The sequence below is a fragment of the Drosophila albomicans genome, chromosome 3, assembly GCF_009650485.2.
Source record: "Drosophila albomicans strain 15112-1751.03 chromosome 3, ASM965048v2, whole genome shotgun sequence".
In the NCBI taxonomy this organism is placed as follows: Eukaryota; Metazoa; Arthropoda; class Insecta; order Diptera; family Drosophilidae; genus Drosophila; species Drosophila albomicans.
In genome coordinates this window covers 5,422,657-5,440,525 of record NC_047629.2, presented here as the reverse complement: position 1 = coordinate 5,440,525, position 17,869 = coordinate 5,422,657, and the positions used below count along the sequence as shown (strand labels likewise).

At 41.3% G+C, this 17,869-nt stretch overlaps 4 protein-coding genes and 1 pseudogene across 4 annotated transcripts; 4 read left to right on the top strand and 1 right to left on the bottom strand.

Moving 5' to 3' along the window:
- The first annotated feature begins 7,431 nt into the window (after positions 1-7,431).
- On the top strand, positions 7,432-10,166 carry LOC117569379 (trypsin delta). Its single transcript, XM_034250510.2, has 2 exons — positions 7,432-8,171; positions 10,090-10,166. The coding sequence occupies exons 1-2, from the start codon at positions 7,440-7,442 to the stop codon at positions 10,126-10,128; spliced, it is 771 nt and encodes a 256-aa protein (XP_034106401.2). The 5' UTR covers positions 7,432-7,439; the 3' UTR covers positions 10,129-10,166.
- A 1,290-nt stretch (positions 10,167-11,456) lies between these two features.
- On the top strand, positions 11,457-12,279 carry LOC117569377 (trypsin alpha-like). Its single transcript, XM_034250508.2, has one exon. It carries the CDS (start codon positions 11,471-11,473, stop codon positions 12,239-12,241), a length of 771 nt encoding a protein of 256 aa, XP_034106399.1. The 5' UTR covers positions 11,457-11,470; the 3' UTR covers positions 12,242-12,279.
- Positions 12,280-15,363: 3,084 nt separating this feature from the next.
- Positions 15,364-16,187, top strand: LOC117569380 (trypsin beta-like; annotated as a pseudogene).
- Positions 16,182-16,621, bottom strand: LOC117569382 (coiled-coil domain-containing protein 103). The gene is made up of 2 exons (XM_034250512.2): positions 16,389-16,621; positions 16,182-16,325 (listed from the first exon to the last, which is right to left on the bottom strand). The coding sequence occupies exons 1-2, from the start codon at positions 16,535-16,537 to the stop codon at positions 16,211-16,213; spliced, it is 264 nt and encodes an 87-aa protein (XP_034106403.1). The 5' UTR covers positions 16,538-16,621; the 3' UTR covers positions 16,182-16,210.
- A 79-nt stretch (positions 16,622-16,700) lies between these two features.
- LOC117568666 (trypsin iota) lies at positions 16,701-17,631 on the top strand. Its single transcript, XM_052005184.1, has 2 exons — positions 16,701-16,783; positions 16,847-17,631. The coding sequence occupies exon 2, from the start codon at positions 16,890-16,892 to the stop codon at positions 17,571-17,573; it is 684 nt and encodes a 227-aa protein (XP_051861144.1). The 5' UTR covers positions 16,701-16,783; positions 16,847-16,889; the 3' UTR covers positions 17,574-17,631.
- The last annotated feature ends 238 nt before the right edge of the window (positions 17,632-17,869 follow it).

Genomic DNA, 17,869 nt, shown 5'->3' with positions numbered 1-17,869 from the left:
AAATCAATTAGCCCCGTTTAAATTGCATTCGATGGCAGTGAAAATATGAAGCGTAAAATTGCGTATATAGTAGTGGTATACCGATAACAAATTATTTTCATCCTTTGTGCATATTTGCTTTATTAAGTTCATCAGATATTCGCTAATATACATTACCAAATACAATATACCCATAGGGTAGAAGGGTATTATAACTTTGTGCCGGCAGGAAATGTATTTAACAGGTAGAAGGAGGCATCTCCGGCCCCATAAAGTATATATATTCTTGATCAGCGTCAACAGCCTAAATGATCTAGCCATGTCCGTCTGTCCGTATGAACACCTAGATATCTGAGACTATAAGAGATAGAGCTCTAATTTTTCGACAGCATTTGTTAAGTTTGCACACAGATAAAGTTTGTTTCAAATGTTTGCCTCGCCCGCTTCCGCCCCCGCAAATCAAAATCGAATAACAAGCGTAATTTTAAAGCTAGAGCTACTTTGGTGTATACAATAACAAGTATAGTATTTATGAGTCCTGAAAATTTGATCGTGATCAGACAAAAATTGTGAAAGTTATTTTGTATGGGCAAAAACGCCTACTTACTAAGGCTCTTAGTTGCTTTGGCCGACAATCTGGTACATTGTGCCGTCTATGGTATATTTTGAATGGCGTACTATATCGATATACCAAACACACCATTTGGTATATATTTAGTATTTTTTAGTATTTTCGGTATATTTTGAAAATTATACCGCAATATTTTGCCGAGCACACTCGACTGTAATTTTCTTACTTTTTTTTTTTTTGATGGTATATACAACAATTACTATAGTAATGGTGGTGTGCAAGTTCGAGTCCCGATCGGGAATACATACACATTTTGTTTCTTTTTTTTTAATGCGATTTATATGTTTATGCGATTTATATTTTTACTATTTTTTAATATTGTGTGGTAAATTTTGAAAATATTACCGCAATATTTTGATATTACTCAAATGGATAGAGGGTATCAGCGAGCACACTCGACTGTAGCTTTCTTACTTGTTTATACCATTAACATCTATTTATATATATTTTACAAGAAAATTGGTGAAATTGCGTCAAATGCAGCCAAAAAGCAATTTAACAAATCATGGATATACAGCATTGTTATGATACCTTAGTCTTGAATTTCATTTCAGTCAGGTCGAATGTGTTAACAAGACGGTCTAAATTTTAGCCAAAATCTATTATTTTTGGAATTTTTAAATCACTTTATTTCCGTCATTCAATTATGTACATCAAATATTGGGCCGAGCCATATTAAATAAATGCACATGTGTAAATATAAATACATATATAAATTGCTCTATAGATTTCTATGATACTGTTTTAGTTATTCTATAGAGGTTTTAAGTCATGAGAGCCGTTTAGCTCGTCATGCTTACATTTTTCGCTTTTCTCCAATAGAAGCTGTTCATTTATTCGCAAAAATGTAGCTTATGTTAGAAATGTCTGTTGCTATCTCCGGAACGCACACTGCATATGGTTTTTTTATGCGAACTGGAGGTATGCAGCCATCGCCGACCCCTCAAAGTATATATTGATCAGCGTCAACAATATAGACATATCCGTCGGTCTGCCCGACAGTTGAGAACACTTTTTATACCCGCTACCCATATATGAATATGTATTCTTGATAAGCGTCAACAACCGAAACGATCTAGCCATGTTCGTCAGTCCGTCTGTCCGTATGAAACACTGGATCTCAGAGACTATAAGAGATAGAGCTATATTTTTTTTTCGACAGTTTGCTTTGCCTTATGTTTATTGATTACTATATACTTATATTTAAAACTAAAAAGATGATCGGGAGATGAAAGCGGCAAAGACTCTGCAGTGGCGGCGGACGAAGCTGACGAAAACTTATTGAGGGGAGAGTGTGTCTCCTGGAGATGTACTCCCGTAATATCGATACTCGCGTGAGTTATCGAGTTTTTTTGATCACGAGAACTGAAAGGGGTTGCCACAGTACCCCCTCCTAGAGTTCCAGTTGGGAAAGATACTTTGCTGGGAATCTGATTTGTCGTCCTGATCTTGACACTTTCTCGAGTGTCTGAGCAGTTGGCGCTGTCGTCTGCTCCTGTGTTGGAGGCGGTACGTCTTTGAAGATGTAAGCTGGTTTAAGTCGATCGATGGAAACCTTGTTTTCCTTTGTGTGGCCCTTGAGTGTAAAATATTTGTCGTGTTTTGTTACCACTTCGAAAGGACCCTCGTAGTTTGCTTCCAACGGGGTTTTCACTCGATCCACTCGAACGAAGACGTGGGTACAATGGTTTAGGTCCGGGTGGACAAATTCTTGCGGTGTATGATGGTGCACTGGCTTAGTGGTTGGCAGTTGAGACATGGTTTTTTGAAGAGCCTCGGTGAACTCGGACTCAGTGTGTTTTTGTGTGCTCGGTGCAAAAAATCCGCCTGGCACCCGTAGTGTGGTGCCATAAACCATTTCCGCAGGGCTCAGCCCGATGTCGCTTTTGATTGTTGTGCGTAGGCCGAGTAGGATTAGATGCAGGGAACTACTCCAGTTGATTGGATCGACGCATTTTAAAGCAGCTTTTAACGTTCTGTGCCAGCGTTCGATCATACCATTGGCTTGTGGGTGGTACGCCGTCGTCCGCAGGTGCTTAAAACCACAAATTTTGGAAAGCTCTTGGAATAATGTAGACTCGAATTGTCGACCCAGATCGGTTGTGATGTGAAGAGGAATACCGTACTGAGCGAACCAGCCCGATATCAGTGCGTTGGCTACAGATTTTGCTGTGATGTCTACTAAAGGAATTGCTGCGGGCCATCGTGAGAATCGATCGATACACGTGAGGCAGTATCGGTATCCGTTCGATGAAGGCAGCGGGCCGACTATGTCGATATTTATGTGTTCGAAACGGGTGTCGCTGGCGGTGTACTCTCCTAGTGGCGATTTGGTGTGACGTTGGATTTTGGCCTTCTGGCACGGGATACAAGAGCGTACGATTTTAGCGACATCCTTCGCCATGCGGGGCCAAACGTAGTGTTTTCCGACCAACTTGTTTGTTGCCTTAACTCCCGGATGGCTCAGCGAATGTAGGGCCTCAACCACGGTTTGGCGTAGGCATTTGGGCACAAACGGACGTGTATGGTTATTGGCGACGTGGCAGTACAATTGTTTTGTTTGAGCCTGCAAGAGACAATTTTGTTAGTGAGATGGGTTTTTCGGCGTCAGACTTGAGTAGCGATTGTAGTTCCGCATCGTTTTCCTGTTCCAGTGCCATCTCGTCGAAGTTTATGTGTTTGATGGCATCGATGCGTGAGAGAAGATCAGCCACGTTGTTTTCTTCTCCAGAGATGTGCCGGATATCGGTGCTGAATTGGCTGATAAAATCCAGTTGCCGAGCGCGTCGAGGTGATGCTTTCTCGCTGTTTTGACTGAAGGCGTACATAAGCGGCTTGTGGTCGGTGAAAATAACGAAATTCCTGCCCTCCAGTGCGTACTTGAAGTGCAAAACGGCCTGATAGATGGCAGTCAGTTCTCTATCGTAGGTGCTGTACTTCTTTTGCGTCGATGTGAATTTCCTGGAGAAGAATCCCAGTGGTTGTGTCTGCCCGTTGATGACCTGATGTACTACGGCTCCCATAGCGTCGTCGGACGCGTCGGTGGTTAGAGTTAATTGTGAGTTTGGTGCCATGTAATTCAACAACGTAGCGTTTGCAAGCTCGTTCTTGCAGGCGGTGAATGCGTAGTCGGCTTCTGTAGACCAAAGTATCGGGGTTTTGTCGTTCTTTTTATTGCCTTGGATCAGCGTCTGGAGTATGTGCTGGTTCTCGGCTGCTCGTGGGATAAACGGCCTATAGAAATTAATCATACCCAGAAACTTTTTTAGGTCTTTAGCGATAAGCGGTTTTTTAAAATGCCGTATGGCTTCCACTTTGGCTTCGGATGGTTTTAAGCCGTGCTGACTGATGTCGTGTCCCAGGAATGTAAGTTGTGTCTTACCGAATTGGCACTTCTCAAAGTTTACGGTGAGATGTGCCTTCCGAAGGCGGTCGAGGATTGTGCGGAGGTGCGTCTCGTGCTGCGCCTCGGATTCTGAAGCGATCAAAATGTCGTCGATGTAAGCAAAAACGAAGTCGAGGCCTTGTATGACGTTGTTTATGTGACGTTGAAAAGTTTGCGCTGCGTTGCGCAGACCGAACGTCATGAACAAGAATTCGAATAGCCCAAAAGGCGTGATAATTGCTGTTTTGGGAATATCTTGTGGTTCGACAGGAATCTGGTGATATGCTTTTTGCAGGTCGATTTTCGAAAATATCTTCTTACCGTATAAGATGCTCGTTACATCCAGTATGTACGGAATAGGATATCGATCCGGCACGGTTACGTTGTTCAGTGCTCGGTAGTCGCCGCACGGACGCCACTCTCCATTTGCTTTCTTTACCAGGTGCAAAGGGCTGGACCAGTTGCTATTTGAGGGACGGCATATTCCTTTCTCGATGAGGTAGGAGAACTCGGATTGTGCAGCTTTGAGTTTGTCGGGCGCTAGTCGTCGGGCGCGGGCGTGAGTAGGCGGCCCGTTGGTCGAGATGAAGTGCGTTACTTCGGATGTTGCTGGCAGCCGGTTCGAGTTGATCGTTGCGAGATCGCGATATTCGTGAAGCAATGTAGCGTATTGGTTACTCGTGTCGTAGGATAAAAACCGCGTTGATTTTACGTTGGGGCGCGTGACATTTTGATTCCAGCAGCGTAGCCCGATCGATGAGTTTGCGTCGTTTCATATCGACGAGTAAGTCAAAATGTTGAAGAAAGTCGGATCCGATGATAGCGCAGTTGACGTCAGCTATCACGAAAGTCCACACGAAGTTTCGTCGCAATCCCAGTGACAATGCTATGCGTTTTTCTCCATAGGTTTGTATTTTCGTGCCATTGGCGGCGAAAAGAAGCTTTGGAGTGAGCATAGTTTTTGCGTTTTTGCAGGGTGGCATCACTGAAATGTCGGCGCCGGTATCGATGAGAAACTGTGTTTTGGAGAAATTGTCGTTGATGGCGAGGCGGGCAATTGTGTTGTGGTCTTCTTCGAATTTGTCCGCCGAATCCGAAGATTGATTTAGTTTTTTGGTTCGGATGCAAAAGAGCATGGTTGGCGACATTTCTTGGCGGCGTTACCAAATTTGCTGTGGTACCAACACATGTCTCCAGCTATGACGCTGTTGCGATCCGTTCGCAAGCTGTTCTTGCGAGAAAGGTTTCTGGAGAGCGCGTTGATTTGTTGTTCGATGCGGTCTAGACGATCGTCGGAAACGGCGCTGCTGGTTGGCGCCGACTTGGCGTCGATGGTGCGTACCTGATGAAAATCACCGACTTCCATCACTTTATCTGCCAACTTAGCTAAGTTTGCTAGGCTGGCGTCCGATGCTTGCAAGATCGCTTGCACTTGTGTTGGTAAGCGCTGCAGCCACAGTGCTTTCAGAAAAGATTCTTGAACTTTGTTTGCGGCTAGTGCGCTTAACTCGTTGAGCAGTTGCGTGGGGCGCTTGTCACCAAGGTCGGTCTCCGATATTAACTTCTGGATTTTCTTTTGTTCGCTTTCGCAGAAGCGTTCCAGGATGCACGATTTCAAATTTTCGTACTTGCCTGTGCGTGGTTGGTTGACGATGGCGTCGGCAATTCGGGCCAACACCGGTGCTTCGATTGACGCTAGGATTGTGTTAAATTTCGTTTCGTCCGAGGTTATTCCCGCCAGAACGAATTGGGCTTCGATTTGCGATAGCCATAATTCTGGGTGTTCGGGCCAAAACGGCGGTATTTTCACAGCTACACGGTTGATAACTGCGTCAACACCGTGAGTAACGGTATCGTGAAAAACCTCGGCGTCGTCTTGTGGGGCGTCGTTGTTTGCCATTGTAAGCACCAGTACTCGTGTGTATATAGTGATCACGTCGGGGTCACCAATTTGCTTTGCCTTATGTTTATTGATTACTATATACTTATATTTAAAACTAAAAAGATGATCGGGAGATGAAAGCGGCAAAGACTCTGCAGTGGCGGCGGACGAAGCTGACGAAAACTTATTGAGGGGAGAGTGTGTCTCCTGGAGATGTACTCCCGTAATATCGATACTCGCGTGAGTTATCGAGTTTTTTTGATCACGAGAACTGAAAGGGGTTGCCACAACAGCATTTGTTATGTTTGCAAGTTTGTTTCAAATTTTTACCACGCCCACTTCCGTCACAGCAAATCAACAAAAAGTGAACAAGGGTAAAGCTGCGTATATACAATAACAACTATAGTAATTGTGATTCCTGAAAATTTGGTCAGATAAAAATTGTGGAAGTTATTAAGGTAATTCTTTTCTATAGGCAAACACGCCTACTTACTAGGAGTCTTAGATGCTTTGGCTGACAATCTGGTATATTGTGCCGTCTATGGTATATTTTGAATGTGATCGATATACCAAATATACATTTTGGTATGTGTTTAGTATTTTCGGTATATTTTGAGAAAAATAACGCAATATTTTGCTTTTATTCGAAATAGGTAGCGGTTATCTCACAGTCGAGCACACTCGACTGTAAATTTCTTACTTGTTATTGTTGCACGCAGATCAAGTTTGTTATAGATTTGTCCACCCCCACTTCTACCATCAAAAATTGAGAAAAACAAATAGCAAGTTTGATTTTAAAGAGCCAATTTTTAAAAATACATTATTTATTACCTTTGTGATTCCGGATAATTTATTTGAGATCAGATAAAAATATTTTGATTAAGGAATAATAATTTATGAAACTGCATTTTAAAGTTTAGTTTTTAAAGTCACTTTCCTCTAAACGGAAATATTTTCAAATATTAATAAAACAAGTTATAAGCAAATGTTTTTATTTGTTTTATTATTGTTTGCGTAGAGTAACAAGATACATGTATTTATCTGAAAAGAAATGATTTAATATTTTGCTATATATAAAATATAAATTATATAATTATATAAATTCTTCACAGCATAGAATATGTTGCATTTATCTATTTTTTCTGTGAAATTTTCTGAAATAGGTATAAATAAATTAAATAAAACATATAAAAAAAAAGACTTTAGCGTATACTAGGACTTTTAAAATCAAACAAAAAAGATAGACCGTTAAAAAAACGGTTCTCTTTTCCAGCTATACAATTGTAGTGATAAGATAAATATTTCTATTTGAGCGTAATAAGAATGAAATATAAAGTTAATATAAATAGATTCTGTTATTGAACTCTTTTAATTTTAGGCAGGTTTTCCCATTTTTCTATAGTATGTCAAGTCTATTTCTTACTTCACAATCGCAGTTGCATTTTTCATGATAAAAAGATTTGAAAGCTTTTGATTACAATTAACCATGTAGATAATAGGACACCTAGAGCCCCTATAAAAGACCCACGCTTTGCAACTTAGAACTCATTGTACTTAGCAATATGTTCAAGTTCGTGATCTTGTTGTCGGTTGTTGCCTGCGCCTTTGGCGCTTCTATCCCTGAGGGTCTCCTCCCCCAGTTGGATGGACGCATCGTTGGAGGTACCGCCACCACCATCGCCAGCTTCCCCTGGCAAATCTCCCTCCAGCGTAGTGGCAGCCACTCCTGCGGTGGTTCCATCTACTCTGCCAACATCATCGTGACTGCTGCTCACTGCCTGCAATCCGTCTCTGCCTCCACCCTTCAGGTTCGCGCCGGCTCTACCTACTGGAGCTCCGGTGGTGTCACCAGCGCTGTTGCTGCCTTCAGGAACCACGAGGGTTACAACTCCAACACTATGGTCAACGATATTGCTGTCATCCGTCTGAGCTCTTCCCTGTCCTTCAGCTCCAACATTAAGGCTATCGGTCTGGCTTCCTCCAACCCAAGCAACGGTGCTTCTGCCTCCGTCTCTGGCTGGGGTACTCTGTCCTATGGATCCAGCTCCATCCCCTCCCAGTTGCAGTACGTCAACGTGAACATCGTCAGCCAGTCCGTGTGCGCTTCTTCTTCCTACAGCTATGGTAGCTCGATCCGCTCAACCATGATCTGCGCTGCTGCCAGCGGCAAGGATGCCTGCCAGGGTGATTCCGGTGGCCCATTGGTCTCCGGTGGTGTTCTCGTCGGTGTTGTCTCCTGGGGTATTGGCTGCGCCTACTCCAACTATCCCGGTGTCTACGCCTCTGTTGCTGATCTCCGCTCCTGGGTTGTCAGCGCCGCCGGCAATGTTTAAGTACTTGTTCAAATAAAAGAATACAATGATATAACGAATTAACTTGTTGAATTAATGAATGGATTGGCGTTTATTAGGGGTTGCATAGCACAAACCTCGCTTCTTGTGGGTAACTGTAGTATGGTTCCATGATTTTTAGTCTTTTAGTACAACTTTGCGATTGGTTTGTACTATTTAAAGGAAAAATTCGAAAGATCAACATAATGCACAATGGTCAATCTTCGTCTCATCTTTTCTTTGACAATATTTACATTTTGCGTATATAAAGACGTAAAATAAACGAACACGTTATGAATTCTTCCTATTGAATCATTTAAACCATATTTTTAATTTTATTTCTGTTGCAAAAGTTCTATTTTGGTTAAAACATTAAAATGTACATAGGTGTGTATTTTCACTTTCCAAGATAAATTATTTGTGATTCATTTCGGAACAATATTGAAACAAGTAAGAAAGTTACAGTAAAATGAGAGATACCCGTCACCTATTTTCAATAAATGCTAAACATTGCGGTATTGTTGTTCAAATATACCGAGCTAATATACTAAAATATTATATATCTATTTAAAATTACTCGTGTTCCTTGAGTTTTTCGATTTGCGGGCTGGAATCTACGTGCAAACATAACAAATGCCATCAAAAATATAGCTCTATCTTTTATAGTGTCTGAGATCTTTTGTGCTCATACGGACAGATGGACATGGCTAGATCGTTTTAGTTGTTAACAGTGATAAAGAATATATATACTTTATAGGGTCGGAGATGCCTCCTTATGCCTGGTACATACATTTCCTGCCGGCACAAAGTTATAATACCCTTCTACCCTATAGTTAGCGGGTATAAAACTGTGCATATTAATGTGTGATAAGATAAATGTGAATAATGTATCTATTTGAGCGTAATATGAATGAAATATAAAGTTATTATAAATAGATTCTGTTATTGAACTCTTTTAATTTTAGGCAGGTTTTCCCATTTTTCTATAGTATGCCCAATGTCATTCTTACTTCACAGTCGCTTCTGCCATTTTTAATGATAAAAAGATTTGAAAGCTTTTGATTACAATTAACCATGTAGATAATAGGACACCGAGAGCCCCTATAAAAGACCCACGCTTTGTAACTTAGAACTCATTGTACTTAGCAATATGTTCAAGTTCGTGATCTTGTTGTCGGTTGTTGCCTGCGCCTTTGGCGCTTCTATCCCTGAGGGTCTCCTCCCCCAGTTGGATGGACGCATCGTTGGAGGTACCGCCACCACCATCGCCAGCTTCCCCTGGCAAATCTCCCTCCAGCGTAGTGGCAGCCACTCCTGCGGTGGTTCCATCTACTCTGCCAACATCATCGTGACTGCTGCTCACTGCCTGCAATCCGTCTCTGCCTCCACCCTTCAGGTTCGCGCCGGCTCTACCTACTGGAGCTCCGGTGGTGTCACCAGCGCTGTTGCTGCCTTCAGGAACCACGAGGGTTACAACTCCAACACTATGGTCAACGATATTGCTGTCATCCGTCTGAGCTCTTCCCTGTCCTTCAGCTCCAACATTAAGGCTATCGGTCTGGCTTCCTCCAACCCAAGCAACGGTGCTTCTGCCTCCGTCTCTGGCTGGGGTACTCAGTCTTACGGATCCAGCTCCATCCCCTCCCAGCTTCAGTATGTTAACACCAACATCGTCAGCCAGTCCGTTTGCGCTTCGTCTGCCTACAGCTATGGTAGCTCCATCCGCTCAACCATGATCTGCGCTGCTGCCAGCGGCAAGGATGCCTGCCAGGGTGATTCCGGTGGCCCATTGGTCTCCGGTGGTGTTCTCGTCGGTGTTGTCTCCTGGGGTATTGGCTGCGCCTACTCCAACTATCCCGGTGTCTACGCTTCTGTTGCTGACCTCCGCTCCTGGGTTGTCAGCGCCGCCAGCAATGTTTAAGAACTTGTTCAAATAAAAGAATACAATTTTATAGCGAATTAACTTTTTGATTTACTATACATATATAATACTCATAGAATGAATTTAAATACTCATGAACTGCACGTTTATGTGCTAAAGGCTTATATTTAGTATGACTCCTCGAATATCCTTTGCAATGTGTCATGCATGTTTGAGGAGATCGATCTGAAGGCAGAGTAATTATACCAATGAAAAACTTATTCTCGTTGCTTATTGGACAAAGTGGCTATTGATCTGCCGTTTTATTTGTAATAGAGGAAACCAAACACATTATTTATTAATCATCATTATAGTAAGATTTTATTTCGGTTGGCATTTTATGACTACCATAGGTTTATTTTTTTACTTTAATTATACCCGCTACCCATAGGGTAGTAGGGTTTTATAACTTTGTGCCGACAGGAAATCTATGTAACAGGTAGAAGGAGGCATCTCCGACCCTATAAAGTATATGTACTCTTTATAAGCGTCAACAGCCGAGAAGATCTAGGCATGACCGTCTGTCCGTATGAAACACTAGATCTCTGGGACTATAAGAGATAGAGCTATAATTTTTTTTTGATGGCATTTGTTATGTTTGCAGATCAAGTTTGTTTCAAATTTTTATCTTGCCCCTTCCGCCCCCGCAAATCAAAAAAATCGAATAACAAGCGTAATTTAAAAGCTAGAGTTGCGGATTTTGGTATAAACAATAATAACTATAGTATTTATGATCCCTGAAAATTTGGTTGCGATCAGATAAAAATTGTCGAAGTTATTAAAGAAATACTTTTGTATGGGCAAAAACGCCTACTTACTAGGGGTCTAATTTGCTTTGGCCGACAATCTGGTAAATTGTGCCGTCTGTGGTATATTTTGAATGGTGTCCTGTATCGATATACCAAACATACAATTTGGTATATTTTTAGTATTTTTTAGTATTATCGGTATATTTTGAAAATAATACCTCAATATTTGGCCCATATTAAAAATGGGTAGCGGGTATCTCACAGTCGAGCACACTCGACTGTAACTTTCTTACTTGTTCATAATAAACTATTGTGAGTGAAAACTTCAGCCTCCCAGCTCTTTCCGCTTGGCCCATGACAAATAATTGTATATATTGTAAATAGATAATTGTATTTTTCCTTTTCTTTATTTTTTGTGGGTTTTCCCAGTAGTGCGTTGAGTGACGTGGTTACTTCACAATCGTCGTAGTCACTTCGAACGATAAAATGGATTGAAAGCTTTTGATTACAGGCACTTATGCAGATAATAAGACACCTAGAACTACTATAAAAGTCTCACGCTCTAGCACTAGAAACTCATTGTACTTAGCAATATGTTCAAGTTCGTGATCTTGTTGTCGGTTGTTGCCTGCGCCTTTGGTGCTGCTATCCCTGAGGGTCTCCTCCCCCAGTTGGATGGACGCATCGTTGGAGGTACCGCCACCACCATTGCCAGCTTCCCCTGGCAAATCTCCCTCCAGCGTAGTGGCAGCCACTCCTGCGGTGGTTCCATCTACTCTGCCAACATCATCGTGACTGCTGCTCACTGCCTGCAATCCGTCTCTGCCTCCACCCTTCAGGTTCGCGCCGGCTCTACCTACTGGAGCTCCGGTGGTGTCACCAGCGCTGTTGCTGCCTTCAGGAACCACGAGGGTTACAACTCCAACACCATGGTCAACGATATTGCTGTCATCCGTCTGAGCTCTTCCCTGTCCTTCAGCTCCAACATTAAGGCTATCGGTCTGGCTTCCTCCAACCCAAGCAACGGTGCTTCTGCCTCCGTCTCTGGCTGGGGTACTCAGTCTTACGGATCCAGCTCCATCCCCTCCCAGTTGCAGTATGTTAACACCAACATCGTCAGCCAGTCCGTTTGCGCTTCGTCTGCCTACAGCTATGGTAGCTCCATCCGCTCAACCATGATCTGCGCTGCAGCCAGCGGCAAGGATGCCTGCCAGGGTGATTCCGGTGGCCCATTGGTCTCCGGTGGTGTTCTCGTCGGTGTTGTCTCCTGGGGTATTGGCTGCGCCTACTCTAACTATCCCGGTGTCTACGCCTCTGTTGCTGATCTCCGCTCCTGGGTTGTCAGCGCCGCCAGCAATGTTTAAGAACTTGTTCAAATAAAAGAATACAATTTTATAGCGAATTAACTTTTTGATTTATTTTTTTTTTTTATGGTACTCATAGAAAGAATTTAAATTCTCATGAACTGCACTTTTATGTCCTATAGGCTTATATTGATTGATCAGATAAAAATTGTAGAAGGTCCAATCGTTGCAGACCACGTACAAGAAACTACGAAACACTGAGGAGAAAATGTCATGGTCTGGAGCTGTTTTACTTGGTGGAGCATTGGACCAATCAAGAAAATATATGGAACTATGCAAAAGGAAGACTTTCTAGATATTTTACAGACCCATCTTTGTGATTTTGTTGACAAATGTACATATAAGGGGAGAGACATCACATTTCAACAAGATGGAGATCCAAAACACACGTCCAAAATCTTCAAAGTATGGATCGCAAAACAACATTTTAAGGTAAAGGAGTGGCCAGCACAGAGTCCTGATCCTAATCCGATCGAAAATTTGTGATCGATAAGTACAAGCGAGTTTTTTTGTTTTTTATTTCTTAATCAGGCCAGTTAGTTTTCTTTTTGTTATATTTTTTATACGATTTTGTTAATAAATATTCAAAGAATAAACACAAAAAATTTGGTTTCATTTACTTTACTAATAACTTTTATATGCGAACCCAAAGTCAATAGTTGCAAACATGTACTCAGACTTGCACTACACTGTATGTACATATGTAGGTAATTTGTACCTCACGAGTACAGTTGGGGACATTAAACTTTAGCTCTACTATAGCAAACGTATTTAATAAACATATCTCAATTTTTCAAATTGTTATCATTTGATAGAATGAATAACTTGTGGAAATACCTTTTGATTATGCCACATGAAATGACAAATGTCATTCGTGTTTAGTGAAAAGACCTTTAATGATAACATGAATTATAATAATACTTTTTTTAAAGCGAAGTCAGTTATTTTTTGTAGCATAATTTAAGAATGTGCTCGTAGATTATCTAATTGATTTGATAACCGAAATGTTATTATCGAAAGTCCTCGATTATGAGATATATATTTTATTCTTATTCATAAAAATAATTATATAATAGAATAATACATAATTATATAATAATATTTTCTAATTATTTAAAGAAAAAATTGAAATTATACCGAAGGCTTTATGTGGTATGTCGATATACTACTATGTACATTCAAAATATACCATATAGTACAATCAAAGCAACTAAGACCCGATTGCAGCAGCTGTTCTTGCCACATCATTATTTCTAAAATAACTTTATTTAGTTTTAGCTAATAGCAAGCAAATTTTCAGGACCATAGTTATAAAAAAATCATATTGCCATAAAGAAAAAAAAACAATTTTTGGTTTAATATACCCGCTACCCATGGGGTAGAGCACTATAACTTTGAGCCGGCAGGCAGAAGGAGACTTCTCCGACCCTGTAAAATATATATATTCTTGACCAGTATCAACAGCCAAGACATATATAGACAGATATAGCCATATCCGTCTGTCTGTCCATATGAAACACTATATCTCAGAGACTATAAAAGATAGAGCCATACTTTTTTCGACAGCATTTGTTAAGTTTGCGCGCATATCAAATTTTTTTTGTCACGCCTACTTCCGACCCCGGAAATTGATAAAAAATCAAATATAGCGATTATAATTCCTGAAAATTTGGTGGTTAAAATTAATACCGCACTGTTTTGCTTTTATTCAAAATGTATAGCGGGTATCTCACATTCGAGCACACTCGACTGTAGCTTTGTAACTTTTTATACCCGTTACCCATAGGGTAGAAGGGTATTATAACTTTGTGCCGACAGGAAATGTATGTAACAGGTATGTAACAGACCCTATAAATTATATATATTCTTAATCAGCGTCAACAGCAGAGACGATCTAGCCGTCTGTCCGTCTGTGTGTCTGTGTGTCTGTCTGTCTGTCCGTCTGTCCGTATGAACACCTAGATCTCAGAGACTATAAGAGATAGAGCTATAATTTTTTTGTCGACAGCATTTGTTATGCTTGCACGCAGATCAAGTTTGTTTCAAATTGTTGCCACGCCCACTTCCGCCCCCGCAATTTAAAAAAAATCGAATAACAAACGTAATTTTAAAGCTAGAGTTCCGAATTTTGGTATGTATAATAATAACTATAGTAGTTATGATTTTGTGTGGGCAAAAACGCCTACTTACTAGGGGTCTTAGTTGCTTTGGCTGACAATCTGGTATATTGTGCCGTCTATGGTATATTTTGAATGCGGCACTACACCGATATACCACATATACCATTTGGTATATTTTTAGTATTTTGCAGTATATTTGGTATATTTTGAAAATAATAACGCAAAATATATTGCTTTTAATTAAAATGGGTAGCGGGTATCTCACAGTCGAGTACACTCGACTGTAGCTTTCTTACTTGTTTGTATTTAAACGGATGCTTTCTATAACTTGTCAATCTGAACAAATACATTACTTTCAGTGAGGCGTTAAATTAGCTCTTGTGCGACTAATTTTATTTGTATAATTATTTAAGTAATTATTATTATGTGGCATTTCAATAAAAATATATCATTGGAAATTATGTAATAATCCCAAATGTACAATTAATTCATTTAATTGAAAAAACTTGTGACCATAAACGGTTTTTATGACTTGTATATTATTTTATACAAAGATATAAAGATTTGGAATTAAATTTAGGTGCAATTCTCCATATTCATTTGTCATCAAGATAATCTGTCTCTTCTCGCAATTTTTGTCTAAATTTTATTAAAAAAACATTTTAATTCAATAACTATAGTAATTAAAAAATAAGAATAACTCTTCATTCTCGTTAAAATAATATACCCATAGAGTACGCATACAATATTATAAATACACAAAACCATAAACAACTTCACTATTAATCAAAAATATATAAACGGAATCAATTATTGAGCTATTTTGTTTTTCTGTGGGTTTTACCAGCATTATGTCGAGTGTCGAGTGCCACGCTTACTTTAAATTCACCATGACCACTTTGTATGATAAAATGGATTGAAAGCTTTTGATTACAGCCACTATGGAGATAATAAGACACCGAGAACCCCTATAAAAGTCCCACGCTTTGACAATAGGAACTCATTGTACTTAGCAATATGTTCAAGTTCGTGATCTTGTTGTCGGTTGTTGCCTGCGCCTTTGGTGCTGCTATCCCTGAGGGTCTCCTCCCCCAGTTGGATGGACGCATCGTTGGAGGTACCGCCACCACCATCGCCAGCTTCCCCCTGCAAAATCTCCCTCCAGCGTAGTGGCAGCCACTCCTGCGGTGGTTCCATCTACTCTGCCAACATCATCGTGACTGCTGCTCACTGCCTGCAATCCGTCTCTGCCTCCACCCTTCAGGTTCGCGCCGGCTCTACCTACTGGAGCTCCGGTGGTGTCACCAGCGCTGTTGCTGCCTTCAGGAACCACGAGGGTTACAACTCCAACACCATGGTCAACGATATTGCTGTCATCCGTCTGAGCTCTTCCCTGTCCTTCAGCTCCAACATTAAGGCTATCGGTCTGGCTTCCTCCAACCCAAGCAACGGTGCTTCTGCTCCGTCTCTGGCTGGGGTACTCAGTCTTACGGATCCAGCTCCATCCCCTCCCAGCTTCAGTATGTTAACACCAACATCGTCAGCCAGTCCGTTTGCGCTTCGTCTGCCTACAGCTATGGTAGCTCCATCCGCTCAACCATGATCTGCGCTGCTGCCAGCGGCAAGGATGCCTGCCAGGGTGATTCTGGTGGCCCATTGGTCTCCGGTGGTGTTCTCGTCGGTGTTGTCTCCTGGGGTATTGGCTGCGCCTACTCCAACTATCCCGGTGTCTACGCCTCTGTGGCTGACCTCCGCTCCTGGGTGGTTAGCAACGCCGCTTCCGTTTAAGAACATTTGCAAATAAAAAGATACAATGTACATCCGAATTACAATAGTTTTATTAACTTTATTAAATTGTATCAGACTGCTCAGAGGCAGCCGAGTTCCACAAGCGATTCTTGGTCTTGGCATTAGCTTTGTCTTGCCTCGTCACTGGTCGCAGGTGAGCTGCATCCACAATGTCCCTGTAAGAAGAAAATCTTGATATTACTAAACATCACTAGGTTGGGGGTCTAAAATATATTCACTTGAACTCCTCATAGTTTTGGGTATTATTAACTGCCCGCAGTTTGGCATCATTGCGGAGATAATAAATTTCGTCATCTCGCAAACGCTGCAAGCAATCATCACGCAAGCGAAGAAGCTCCTCTGATGTTATTATACCTGGTTCCGACATTCTAGTAGAATAGTTAAGAGAATTAAATATTTTTCTTTTTATTTGTGTATTTTTGTACTCTGTTCGACAACTATTCCAAATGAGTTTGTTTATCAATAGTTGCCTGGGTTGCCGGGGTAACCCACTCGAAGGCGACTTTGCAAGCTAATCAATTAGCTAGCGATTAACATTTACAGCCCTTAAGCAGAGCGATAAGTCTTGCAACGTGCTGCGACCAAGGTGCGATCAGTTGATTTCTCTGCTTTGGTACGTGCACATCGTCGACATGGTTTATCGTTTCATCGTCCTGTTTATACTCCTTTGGTGCAGTTGCAGCAATGCGATTCCTGCAAGTACTGGTAATGGTCGTATTATGGGCGGCAGTGAAGAGAGCATATATAATGTCCCCTGGCAGGTGTCCATACAAGTCAGTGCACGTCATGTCTGCGGTGGCGCCATCTACAGCAAGGATATTATCATCACAGCAGCCCACTGCGTTCAGGACAAATCTGTGACATTAATGCAGGTGCGAGTGGGTGCCAATTACCACAACTCCGGAGGCCGTTTGATTCCTGTGGGTGCCTACATGATTCATGAGCAGTACAACAAACAGTTTAAGTACTACGACATTGCTCTTATACGTCTGGCCACTCAACTCACCTACAGCTTGTCTGTAAAAGCAATTGGTCTGGCCACCGTAAGTCCCACAGCTGGAGCTAGTGTCTCGGTCAGCGGTTGGGGCTACCTACAGCCGAACGGCGCCGATGGCTTTGCCAGCAGTCTGCAAGTGGTGCAACTTAATGTTATAGAGCGAAATGAGTGCGCCTCGGCTAAATACGGTTACGGATGGGACTTTGTAGGTGACGAAATGATTTGTGCAGCAGCTCCGAATAAAGACGCCTGCACTGGGGACTCTGGTGGTCCGATGGTTTCCGAGAAATTGCTGGCGGGCATTATCGCATGGGGCTATGGCTGTGGTCAGCTCAATTATCCAGGCGTATATGTTGATGTGGCAGTTCTTCGACCTTGGATAATTAAGGCTGCAAATTCGATTTGATATATGTATTTTTAATCAAGATGGTTCAAAATTATTGTAAAATAAAGTCCAATTTGTGAATGTATTTGAATTAAAATTTGAATTGGGTACAAAGGATAAGAAATATTTGAATATTTAAAATATGTTGTGGAAAGTGTAAAAGTATTGCATTCTCAAACTACTTTTTATATTGAAATATTTATAAAATATGTAAAATTCAATATGAAACCCAACAGAACATATCTGCACCTATGTACATATGTATGTACATTTAAATGTTCATTCAAAATAATGAATTACAGAAATTACAAAATACA